The following is a 13,330-nucleotide window of genomic DNA, read 5'->3' on the forward strand; positions in this document are numbered from 1 at the left end:
CCCATCTTACTTCTTAGACTTCTGGTATTAGCATACAAACATTTCAAAGTGTGTTTTTTGTTTGTATTTTCATTCTGCTTTTTAATTGAGAGATAAATTGAATTTTTTTAGCTCAGTAGAGTTTTTAGTTACAGGCACTTGGACTACTTTTCTTATTATTGGAACCTCACAGTTGGGATGCCCTAATTTTAACGCAGTGGAGACGTGAAAAAATGCCCGACTCTGCTGAGTTACGCCACTCCTCAAGTGGCTGCCTCAGGTGCTTGCTGTTCAGAACTCAAACATAAATTGTTCATAAATATTTGTAAGAGTGGAGACAGTACATCTGGACAGGGCATAAATGATATGCACCCACTGTGGATGCTTCACCAACCATTAATGTACTTCAGATTAGACTGATGTATGAACAATTTATGTTTGAGTTCTGAACAGCAAGCCCCTGAGGCAACCACTTGAGTGGAGTAACTCGGCCAGAGTCTGGCATTTTTATATGTCTCTACTGTAATAAACACTTTTAAAGGACATTTGGCATCTATCTCTTGTTTACACCATAACAGCTTTCATAGATCACCTCCCTTCTTGCTTTTTGGGTCCATCTAATTTTAACGCATCATTAGTATCCTTTGAAAATACCTCCCTCCGAACCATGAGCTGCTGAACGACTGTCAGCTTTCCCCTTTGTTCTAGTTTAAAAGCTGCTCTCTCTCTTTTTTAAAGGTTAGCTCCAGCAGTCTGGTTCCATCATGGTTAAGGTGGAGCCCATCCCTTCGGAAAAGACTCCCCCCTTCCCCAAAAGGTTCCCCAGTTCCATACACAACTGAATCCCTTTTCCTTGCACTATCTTCTCATCCACACATTGAGACTCCGGAGCTCTGCCTGCCTCTGGAACAGGAAGCATTTCAGAGAATGCTACCCTGGAGGTTCTGGATTTCAGCTTTCTACCTAAGAGCCTAAATTTGGCTTCCAGAACCTCCCTCCCACATTTTCCTATGTCGTTGGTGCCCACATGTACCACGACAGCCGGCTTCTCCCCAGCACTCTGTCTAAAATCCTATCTAGATGATGCGTGAGATCCGCCACCCTCGCACCAGGTAGGCATGTTACCAGGCGATCCTCATGCCTACCAGCCACTCGGTTGTCTACATTCCTAATAATCAAATCACCAACTATGACGGCCAACCTAACCCCTTCCCTCCTGGGCAGTAGCCCTGGGAGACACATCCTTGGTGTGAAAGGACAATGCACCACCTGGAGAGCAGGTCCTTGCTACAGGATCCTTTCCTGCTGCACCAGGTTGATGCTTTCCGATCATGAGACCTTCTTCTTCCAAGGCAGCACCAGGGCTGCCAGTCTGAAGTTGGGACTTGGTTACTATGTCCCTGAAGGTCTCATCTATATACCTCTGTCTGCCTCAGCTCTGCCACTCTAGCCTCCAGAGATTGGACTCGTTCTCTGAGAGACAGGACCTCTTTGCATTGGAAGAGCACGTACAACTTCTCACTGGTGGATAAAAAAATCATTCATGTGAACTCGATGCAAAAGACTGGGAGGGCCCCCCCCCCCCCCTTGCTGCTAGACTGCTGCCTTCATCTCAAATTTGTTGAGTTCCTAGTTAAGTTTTAGGTTGCTATGGGAGTAGGAATGTGTCTAATTAGCATCCTTTAAATGTATTAGTGAATTCACTATATGTCTGGTAGTGGCCTACAGGGGAATGATCAAACTCTCTATAAGGTGAGGGGAATTTGTGACTTTAAAAGGCTGAATTTATTTATTTTTTTTTAGTGTGAAAGTGGTACCTGCCTATAAATTAAAAGATGAGCTCAGGGTGGTTGGGAGAGGAATGGGAGGTTTGGGAAATACAAACACACTAGCTTCTGCTTAATAGCTGCCTTACTGACTATTAAAAGCACAAACACACAAACATACTAAATAATATACCCCAACAGTTTATTTCTCCATGTTCCCAAGCAAAACTTACTGATCCTCTCCTCTCAGTTCTCCCACTGTGGGGCTGGAGGTGCCAAGGCAGCATCGAATATAGCAAGAATGATTAAGGAACAGTAGCTAGAGGTATATGATGTGGCAGAGGACCAGCATTAGCAAGAGGAAACACAAGCTAATGGTACAGTAATTCCTAGCACTAGCAATGCTTCATCAATAAAAAAGCACCCTATCATCATTGACAGAAGCTTTTCTTGAAATATATTCTGGCACCAGTAAGGAGAAAGGGATGATTGCAAGGATGTTGCTTCCAAACCTTAAGAAAAACTGAACTTTAAAGAACAACCCCAGAAAAAAAAAATTAAACCTGTTTGCAACTCCTACTGAGTTAAGGAGCAGAATATGTAAAATCTATACAGATAGTACTTTCCCTACAAAAGAAAGCAAACAATAGTATTTCTACCTGATAATAAAGTTGTATACTATGTATAACATGCATGAGCTACAGAGTTTATGAAACTGACAAAAAGCTTGTTTCATACAAATCAACACAGTAAACTGCATTACATACGCTGTCTAAACACAGAATTCCAAAAATAAATAAAATGTTAGTATTTTGTGGGAAGCTGCTATTTTAGGAAACTAATGAAAACATTTTAAAATTCAGCTCAGAATTCCTCTTGCAATACATAAAGAGACTAGATCCATTTTGAATGGCAGCAAGACAGGAAACTTTCTATTAATTGGGGGTGCCTTGGCTAGAATTTAGAGCAATATGAAAAAACACAAAGATGGCAGACAGTTTGCTCTTCAGAAATGAAATGGATATGAATTTGTCCATCTGACTTAGTCAAGCAACTGGATATGTGGTTTCGGCTTTCACATTTGAATGATTCCACTTTGTGACCTACTATACATAACTTACAGGAAATCTGCTTCTGCTAGCATAAACAAATCTTTCAACAGCTGAAGATAGGCAGTGATTATTAGGAACAAAATCCATCCTAGGGTAAATATGGCATGATTAACCCTAAGCACAGTCAATCTATTTAGGTAAGGCAACCTCTACATCCCGATGCTGTCTGAACTGGGTCTCTCTTCCCTTACATTAATGGCGTTTTGCTGGAATTGCCAGTATTTTTGTCAGGCTGTAGGTTACACAATGTTAGGTTCCATATTGGGAGCTACCACTCAGGAAAAAGATCTAGGCATCATAGTGGATAATACTTTAATATCGTCGGCTCAGTGTGCTGCAGCAGTCAAAAAAGCAAACAGAATGTTAGGAATTATTAGGAAGGGAATGGTTAATAAAACAGAAAATGTCATAATGCCTCTGTAACGCTCCATGATGAGACCGCACCTTGAATACCATGTACAATTCTGGTCGCCGCATCTAAAAAAAAGATATAGTTGCGATGGAGAAGGTACAGAGAAGGGCAACCAAAATGATAAAGGGGATGGAACAGCTCCTCTATGAGGAAAGGCTGAAGAGGTTAGGGCTGTACAGCTTGGAGAAGAGATGGCTGAGGGGGGATAGGATAGAGGTCTTTAAGATCATGAGAGGTCTTGAATGAGTAGATGTGACTCGGTTATTTACACTTTCGAATAATAGGACTAGGGGGCATTCCATGAAGTTAGCAAGTAGCACATTTAAGACTAATCGGAGAAAATTCTTTTTCACTCAACGCACAATAAAGCTCGGGAATTTGTTGCCAGAGGATGTGGTTAGTGCAGTTAGTGTAGCTGGGCTCAAAAAAGGTTTGGATAAGTTCTTGGAGGAGAAGTCCATTAATGGCTATTAATCAATTTTACTTAGGGAATAGCCACTGCTATTAATTGCATCAGTAGCATGGGATCTTCTTAGCGTTTGGGTAATTGCCAGGTTCTTGTGGCCTGTTTTGGCCTCTGTTGGTAACAGGATGCTGGGCTTGATGGACCCTTGGTCTGACCCAGCATGGCAATTTCTTATGTTCTTATGCTGTCTCTGGAATTTTCTGCTTTTGAGAATTTAATGTATTTTAAACATAAATAAAATTAGTGAATATCTAGGAGAATTCCTGAAAAATCCCCAACATAACTCTGAAAAGCCCATGGGGAATATGGAGATAAGCATCTACTGCCCTCCTTAAGGAGACCATACAAAACCAACAGCATACCTGGAGACTATTAGATTTTAATGTACACATTTTAGTAGGAGAACGCTACAAAAGTAGATTTTCAGTCATAATGATTCTATTACAATCTGGTTTGTTAAAATTCCATCTATGGCCTAGTAAAATTTTTGCTATTTCAAGACTTGCTCCAGGTTACTGAATTCTAACTTGCTGCTGGGCTTTCCCCAGAAGCTGCTCAGACAGCATGTGTAATTGAACAGAGCCAATTAGTCTAGGATACAGCAAAAACAGGAATAAGTTTCTGATATACAGTAACATGCTAAACAGGAAAGGATATATACAAAAGCTTTCTTCTTAACTAAGGGTATAAAATAATACAAATATCTAATTGTTATGAAGTAAACTTTGTTTTCAGTTTTTAACTTATTTTTCTTGTGAATTTCATATTTAAAAAAATCATTGGAAAATTGACTTTTCCACTGATTTTTCTCCTGTGTATTATAACAATCATTTTTCAACCAATTTGCTTTTATAACATTGAAATTCCCAAGAAAAATAAACTGAAAAAGAAGATCCCTATATATACTTACTCTACAACAGTTCAGCAAAGGACATAAAAATGCAGAGGCACTTACCGTGAGCGACTACGTGACTTCCTTCGTTCCTTAGATCTGGAGCGTTTCCTGTGAGGACTCTTGGATTTGCGCCGCTCTTTGTGTCTAGAGCGGGATCTGTTACGAGACCTGCTCCTGCAGGAATTAGTAGAAAATACTTTACTCTTCAAGTGGGCACTCCATTAATGCAAATAATAATTTTAAAAAACCCAAATGCAGTAATTTACCACCGCTGTGATAGCTCAGCACAAATTGGATTAAATTAAAAACAAAACATGAGGACAATTTTCAATAACCACTTCTGCAGTGAGGGGGAGGCATTCCTGGGAGCAGAGTTGAGGAGTTTGCACTTACGTATGTATATTTATATTTCTTTTTTCATTGGTAATTATTAAAAGGGAACTTTACCCTTTGAAAATTGGCATGTCTCTGGTAAAAAGTACCTGTGAACATTGCATTTACATGCAGTCTTAAAATTGTCTTCTGTTTGCCTTTCCCCAAACTGATTTCTAGAAACACGTCAACATAAAGAACACATTTATGACTCAAGGACCTGCATGTGTGTATGTTAAAGTAGTTCTATGTATGTGTTGGGGTCTCTCTGAGTTGTGTGTGTGTGTGGCAGGTTGGGGAAAAGGGAGTGTGTAGAAGTCTATAAGTGGGAAGGGGTGTGGAGATCTAGGTGAGAATGGATGTGGGAGTGGAGGCAGGGGGATTTGCTTTAGCCACCAGCAGCTCCTCATTTTCAGCTGGTGGAGCCTGAGGAATCCCACTAGCCTCACTGTTCCACTGGTGGGCTGTCCTGGCAAAAGTGTTCAGTTGGGTCTTTGGTGATCAAGCAGAATTTATGCCACAGACCACTACTGCAGTCTTTTTCCCTCCACTTATGTTCCTAGTTTGCCTTATGACTAAATCACTAATCAACTCTCCTTTTTCTGTAGATTGCACCAATTTAATTGCAAGTGCCATCTCCCTTTCTTAAAGCAGAATGGTAGTATGACTTAAAGCAGAATGGTAGTATGACTTCTTGAACTCACAGGTAGAGATGGCAGGGATAACCAGCATGAGGTAACAGCAGAACAATGGAATGATCTTAAACAGAACTGGAGGGAATTGGAAGGCTACTAGTATAGGCAGTAGGCAAGCTTGACATTCCACAACTAAAGATAAGGCGTTTGTGTAAGGCAGATATAGCTGGAAGATATCCTAAGCTTGAACAGTGTAGGCAGGTGTAACCAGAAAACCTGGTGAGTCAAATGGCTCTTATTGTAGTTTATGATATGCACTATATCACAGTCTCTTAGCAGAAAGTTTAAATTTGTCTACTGCCCAAGCACCTCCACAGTTTAACATACACCTAGCTTTTGCTCTTCAGAAATAAAATAAAAATTCATTAAGCATTGGCAAAAAATAAAAAATACTTCAACTGAACAAATAAATTCTTCAGTTGGGAAAGAAATGAAAAAAAAAAAGAAAAGAAAAGACTTACCTGTGTTTTGAACGGGATCGTTTCCTTCTGGATCGGGATTTGGAACGAGATCTGGATCGGGAATGAGTTTGTGAATGTGATCGGACACTTTTTTTCTCACTGCTCTTTCCAGACTCTTGAGTAGAAATGATAAATTGGAGTGTATAAGTTAAAAACACTCAAAATCATAGATCACACTATAAATAGTCAATATGTGCAGATGATATCCCATATACTTAAAGCAAAAATGTAACTGTAATGTGTTTTAAATCATTAGTATTCAGAGAGAAAATAAGAAGATAATACTTAAACATTCCTTAAACGGACCATCATACTACTCTCTGCGGATACTGGGACCACTTTTATAGGTTTTCCAGTTTTTTCGCGTTAGGGTCTTATTTAATCATAGGTCCAAGCCACTCACGCAAAAATAGTTTTTTGATTTTTTAGTAATTTTTAAAAATTTAGAATAAAAATCGAGAAAATTCCCCCATTTAGGCAAAGCCCGACATGATTTCACTTTTCGCATTTGCTGCCTCAGTGACAAAACAGGAAATTGTATCTCTTAATTGTAGATGCTAGCTCTAATATGTAATATGAGTCCACTTGCTTAAAGCGCAGAAAAACTGCTTGAAGACGCTATCTGACTAAAAAAATCAAAAAGCTATTTTTGCGTGAGTGGCTTGGACCTATGATTAAAGACCCCAATGCGAAAAAAACAGAAAACCTATAAAAGCGGTCCCAGTATCCGCAGAGGGTGGTATGATGGTCCATTTAAGGAATGTTTAAATATTATCTTCTGATTTTCTCGCTAAATACTAATGATTTAAAACACATTGCAGTTACATTTTTACTTTAAGTTAAAAACACTTCCATACCACATTCCCATGCATCATAAACATAAGAGGCCTTCTCTCCCTATACACTGCTGATGCAACTTTTAAGTAACAGTTCACAACTGCTAGATAATATCCAAATACCACAGAAAGCAAAATTGCTTACCTTGAATTGGTGTTATCCCAGGACAGCAGGATGTATTCCTCACATATAGGTGACATCATTGATGGAGCCCTATTACGGAAAACTGTCAAAGTTTCTAGAAACTTTTGACTGGCCCTGTGAAGCCACTGAGCATGCCCAGAATGCCATGATATTCTCTGCCACAGAGGTCTCTCTTCAGTCTCGTATGTAGCAATAAGCTTTAGCAAAAAATAAAATAATAAAACGTATCAGACCCAACTCCACAGGGTGGTGAGTCGGTTTCGTGAGGACTACTTCCTGCTGTCCTGGGATAACACCTATTACAAGGTAAGCAATTTTGCTTTAACCCAGGACAAGCAGGATTGCTAGTCCTCACATATGAGTGATTAGCAAGCTATAGGCTGAGTCATTTTGTAGTGAAGCAACAGTGAAGTATTGTTGTTGAAAATGAAGCAGCCAAAGATCATAGCAGATTGGATGTAGAAGGAATTGGGATTAAACTGGAAACAAGTTCTTTAAGACAGATTGTCCATATGCTGAATCTTGTCGTCCTTGTTTGTCCAAACAATAATGAGCTGCAAAGGTGTGAAGAGAACTCCATGTTGCCGCTTTACATATGTCAATAATTGGCACTGAACGATAGTGTGCTACTGAGGTTGACATTGCTCTTACTGAATGCGCCTTTACTCGTCCTTGGAGAGGAAGGCCTGCTTTTTCATAGCAAAACTGTATGCAATCTGCTAGCCAATTGGATAGAGTATGTTTACCCACTGCTTTTCCCAGTTTGTTTGGATCATAAGATACAAAGAGTTGAGTGGATTTCCTGTGGACTGCAGTGTAGTCTAAGTAAAAGGCTAGCGCACGCTTACAGTCCAAGGTATGTAAGGCCCGTTTCTCCTTGGTGAGAATGAGGCCTTGGAAAGAATGTGGGCAAAACTATAGATTGGTTCAAGTGGAATTCCGTAACTACTTTGGGAAGGAATTTTGGATGTGTCCGGAGAACCACTGTCATGTAGGAATTTTGTATAGGGTGAGTACGTGACAAGTGCTTGTAACTCACTAACCCTTCTAGCCGATGTAATGGCTATAAAGACGACAGTCTTCCATGTAAGAAATTTAAGATCACAGGAATTCATGGGTTCAAAAGGAGAACGCACGAGTCTTGTTAAAACCAAATTCAGGTCCCATTCAGTGACAGGTGGCTGAATTGGTGGTTTAAGGTGAATTAAACCTCTCATAAATCTACTGACAAGAGGATGTATAGATATTGGTGCATCTCCCATCTTGTTATGGTAAGCTGAGATTGTACTTAAATGTACTGTTATAGATGATGTCTGGAGACCAGAATCTGAAAGATGGCATAAGTAGTCTAGTAGAGAAGTTGTGGGGCAGGAGAAAGGATCAATACTCTTTTGCCTGCACCACAAAGTAAATCTTTTCCATTTCAAAGAATAATTATTTCGTGTTGAAGGTTTATGTGAAGCTATAAGCACTTGAGATACATTGGTTGAAAGATTGAGTGGTTGTAAAATCAAGCTTTCAACATCCATGCTGTCAGGGATAGGGATTGAAGGTTGGGATGGCGCAACCGACCCTGATCCTGAGTTATGAGAGTGGGAGCTACACCCAGGCGAATCGGTTCTATGACTGAGAGGTCTAGAAGTGTGGGAAACCATACTTGTTGAGGCCAATACACGGCTATGAGAATCATGGACCTCTTGTCCTGTTGTAGCTTCACTAGAGTTTTGGTTATTAGCGGTATCGGAGGATACGCGTACAGAAGGCCTGAGTTCCAAGGGCAAGCAAAGGCGTCCTTGGCTAGTTGGTGATTCTGTCTGTATAGAGTGCAGAATGTGTCCACTTTGTGGTTCAGGTGTGACGCAAAGAGGTCTATTGTTGGTTGTCCCCAACGTTGAAATATCCTGGTCGCTACTAAGGGATCCAGGGACCATTCGTGTGGTTGGAACTGACGACTGAGTCAATCTGCTACTATGTTGTGAATGCCTGCCAGATAAGTGGCCCGGAGAAACATTGATTGTGTCAGGCCCAGCTCCAAATTTGTGCAGCTTCTTGACAAAGGAGATACGAGCCCGTACCTCCTTGTTTGTTGATGTATCACATGGCTACTGTATTGTCCGTTTGGATCAGAACAGTCTTGTGTGAAAGGCAGTCCTTGAACGCATGCAGAGCATAACATATAGCTCAAAGTTCCACGAAATTGATTTGAAATGTTGCTTCGAGTTTTGTCCAAGTACCCTGGGTTTGGAGATTGTCTATATGAGCTCCCCAACCTAAGGTGGATGCATCCGTAGTTAAAGTTATCTGTGGGACTGGTTGCTGGAATGGAAGGCCTTTGCGCAAATTGTCCCTGTTCGCCCACCAAAGTAGAGATGAACGTAGCTGGTGGTTTACTTGAATTGGAGAGGACAGTGGCTGAATGGCTTGAATCCATTGTGATCTTAAAGTCCATTGGGTTACCCTCATGGCTAACCTTGCCATAGGAGTGACATGAACTGTGGATGCCATGTGGCCCAGTAAGGTTAGAAACTGATGAGCTGTTGCTTGTTTCTTTGAGTTCATCGAATTTGCCAGTAGGGAAAGTGTGTCTGCCCGATCCCTGGGTAGAAAAGCTTTTGAAAGTATTGTGTTCAATTCTGCTCCTATGAATTGAAGCAGGTGAGACGGAATGAGGTGGGACTTTTGATAATTGATGAGAAAACCCATGATCATGGAGTGAAGTAGAGTAATTGTTCGACTGAGGGAAGCCAGAGCTCCTTGTTGAGATTGACTTCTGATGAGCCAGTCGTCTAAATAGGGAAAGACATGGACACTTACCTTGTGCAAGTGTGCTGCTATTACTGCCAGATATTTGGTGAATATTCTGGGAGCAGAGGCAAGTCCAAATGGTAATACTGGAAGTGTTGATGACCCACCATGAAGGGAAGATACTTGCGATGAGGCGGGAATATTGGAATGTGAGCGTAAGCGTCTTGTAGATCCAGAGAACAAAGTCAATCTCCTGTTTGAAGAAGTGGAAGCATGGAGCCTAGAGAAACTATCCTGAACTTTTCTTTCTTCAGCCGGTGGAAACCTGAGAGAGAGATCCTGTGTGGGAGAATATATTTGAGAAAAAGTGACTTTTAGTCAGCAAAACACTGAGAAAATCTCACAAGGCTCCTGCTCCGCGATGCCTACAGCAGCGCGGAAAAACAAAGACTGGAGAGACACCCCTGTGGCAGAGAATATCATGGCATGCTGGGCATGCTCAGTGGCCTCACAGGGCCAGTCAAAAGTTTCTAGAAACTTTGACAGAAAGTTTTCCGTAATAGGGCTCCATCAATGATGTCACCCATATGTGAGGACTAGCATCCTGCTTGTCCTGGGATAAGCAATAGGATTTATGTTGCTGCTGTAGTGCATATGATTTCTTCAAATATATTCTATTATTTGCATTGGAATTCATCTACAAAATGTTCATATATATTCAACAAAACAGCCATGATATACTGGCTCATTTTCTTAGCCATATGGGTTTAAAACTACTCAACTGCAATATAATCAAAGAAACTAGTCCTTAAAAATCTCAAAATATTTGGAGCTGTTTCTCACAGCTGTAGCATGTGTTAAAATGCATATACTGGCAACTTATTGTCTTCCAGAAAAGTGTTATTTTTCTGTAAGTGCCTCTTTTTCTTTCAGTGCAGAGGCAAACAGAGGACAACACTGGTATTCTAACCTCTATCAAAGTAAGGGAGAAGGGGGCAAGAGAAGCCATTAAATCAAACTGGTTATTTTATTTATTTTACTTGTAATGTACATTAATATATACTAGTACTATACACATTCTCAGCAAAAGTCAGCTGAAAAAAATTCAGATAACATCTCTGCCAATGGTAATTTTCTGTGTGTGTGGGGGTGGGGGGACTGGGTCAGGCCTAGCAGCAACCTCTACTTAGCACCCAATAGGAAAAAAGAAGCATGTTCAAAAAGGTTCCGGGCTGGTGACATGACATGACAGAAAATCACCACCATCCTCTGCTCATTAAAATGACAAAACAGAGCCAAACAAAATATATATTTTGAATTGTAAATTCAGATCTTATATATAGAATCTTTCTTCTGTTTAATTTTTCAGATACAAAACTCCTCACTTCTGTTTTAAATCTGTTCTGCCAACCTAAAGTCATATAGTGAAATTTTAGTCCAACTTAAAATTTGAGTTTAAATACTATAAAATGTAGTTACAAATGCACAAAGTATAACTATGTAATCTCTTACCACCATACTATTAAAACGTCACAGACAAAATGTTAATCAATATCTGTTATACTCAACTCGTGGCTTGCAAGTTATTGGAAGCTTTTATAACTCAAAAGACTTTCTATCAATCAATCAATTAAGTTTTAAGGTAAAAATGTTAATACTGGAATGTAGCTCAATATGGCATAGCTTGGACCCAGGGCTAAGAAAGGCAGAAAATCAAGATCAACTCAAATCAACATTCTGGAGAACGATCATGGATAAAAGGATTTTTCTAAAATCTGATAAATGGTCCTTGTTTTGTGAAATCCAAGATTGCAATCAGTAGTACAAACCACAATTTGTAACATCAAATTATTCTACTCATCTATATTCAACTTTGCTTAATGACTAAAAAAGACGTAAATATCACTGAAACACTTAATCATGGTATAGCGATAGGGAAAATCAGGGGATTTGTAGTGTAAAAAAAAAAGAACGGCAATAAAAACTAAAATAAAGGAAAACACAATGAGAATAGTACAAATAATTAAAAAAAAAACACAAAAAACACACAGTTTCGGACAAGAAGGTGAAATTTCTTACCTGAATTTATTTTCCTTGAACATAGTCAGACCAGTCCAGATGAACGAGTTATGCACGAAAACCAGCAGATGAAGACAGAATCAACAGACTTGCATCCATGCTGACATCAGCCTAGCAGTATTTATGTAACAAGCCAACAACAACTTTAACACAACTAAAAACCTAAACATAATACTATTTTGGGTTTTTTCTGTCTTTCCCCCCCCCCCCCCCCCATAACCAGTGGACTTCCAGCAGAGGAAGGAAACAAATAAAGGAAGAGATTCCAAATAGTAAAATACAGAATCACTCACCTGTAGTAAAAGAGTAAACATCCAACATGTTTTTATCATCCAATAAGACCAGTCTAGATGAACAGGATTGTACCCAAACTACTCCTTTATTAGGGGGGGGGGGGGGGATGCTGCCCAAGCTCACTGCAAAACTGTGGAGGCAAAAGAAGCCTCCTCTCTAGCTCTGACATCCAGGCGGTAATGCGTAGTGAAATATGCAAAGATAGGTAGATCGCTGCTTTACATAACTCCAAAGGTGAAACCAATCACAACTCCCCCTACAAAGTCGCCTGTGCTCTCGTGGAATAGAAATACTAGATTCTATGTATGCCGCTGAAATTAGCTCCTTAAACCATCAAGCAATTGTAGCCCTAGAGGCTGCCTCTCCTTTACATGTTCCACTATTCAGGACAAGGAGATAGTCCGACTTTCTGAAGGCACTTGTGTTACTGAGATATCGCAGAAGATGCCTCCACACATCCAAGGGACAAAGAGGCATTGGTCTCAGAATCTAGCTGATCATGAAACACACAAAAGGAGATTGCCTGACAGATGAAATTTATAAACAATCTTCAGAAGAAAGGAGGGAACTATACGAATTTGAGTCCTATTCTTTGTAACTAATAGAAAAGGCTTATAACCCCAATATTCTCCAAGTTGAACAAATGAGGACCAGGAAAATCATCAAGTTAAGCAGTCACAGAGATACTGATTTAAAGGGGAGCAAATTGAGATCGTACCAAAAAAAGACAAAACTAAATTCAGATCCTAGGAGGTCATGTGGTGTGATGTGAGCGACAACACCTGTTCTCAGTCGCTCTAGGGCCCCGCTCCTTCCTTAACAATTTTTACTTTGAGTGGACTGTTGCTCTCAAATGGGTGAGCAAGTGCCTCTATCATCTCTCCGACATCTATTTGGAGCGTTTGGCGCTACTTAGTGTACTGGATGGCTGCTAAACCAGCGAGAAAAGAGAAGAACCGCTTACTTTTTAAGATTGCATCGGGCACCAGCAAATCCACCATCTCCAGCAGCCGGCGAAGGCAACCTTACTGATGCAACCGGCACAATTCTGCAAGCCCTGGACGATAAAATGG

At 40.2% G+C, this 13,330-nt stretch overlaps 1 protein-coding gene across 2 annotated transcripts in view; it reads right to left on the bottom strand.

The window, feature by feature from the left end:
* Positions 1-13,330, bottom strand: part of SREK1 (splicing regulatory glutamic acid and lysine rich protein 1) — a 323,133-nt gene that overhangs the window by 85,191 nt on the left and 224,612 nt on the right. For both annotated transcript variants that reach the window (XM_029575998.1, XM_029575991.1), the window contains exons 7-8: positions 6,159-6,273; positions 4,691-4,804 (exon numbers count right to left, since the gene is read on the bottom strand). In XM_029575998.1, coding sequence (XP_029431858.1) covers positions 4,691-4,804; positions 6,159-6,273 — 229 coding nt within the window. The remainder of the gene's footprint in view (positions 1-4,690; positions 4,805-6,158; positions 6,274-13,330) is intronic.

The sequence above is a fragment of the Rhinatrema bivittatum genome, chromosome 1 (genome assembly GCF_901001135.1).
Source record: "Rhinatrema bivittatum chromosome 1, aRhiBiv1.1, whole genome shotgun sequence".
NCBI lineage: Eukaryota > Metazoa > Chordata > Amphibia > Gymnophiona > Rhinatrematidae > Rhinatrema > Rhinatrema bivittatum.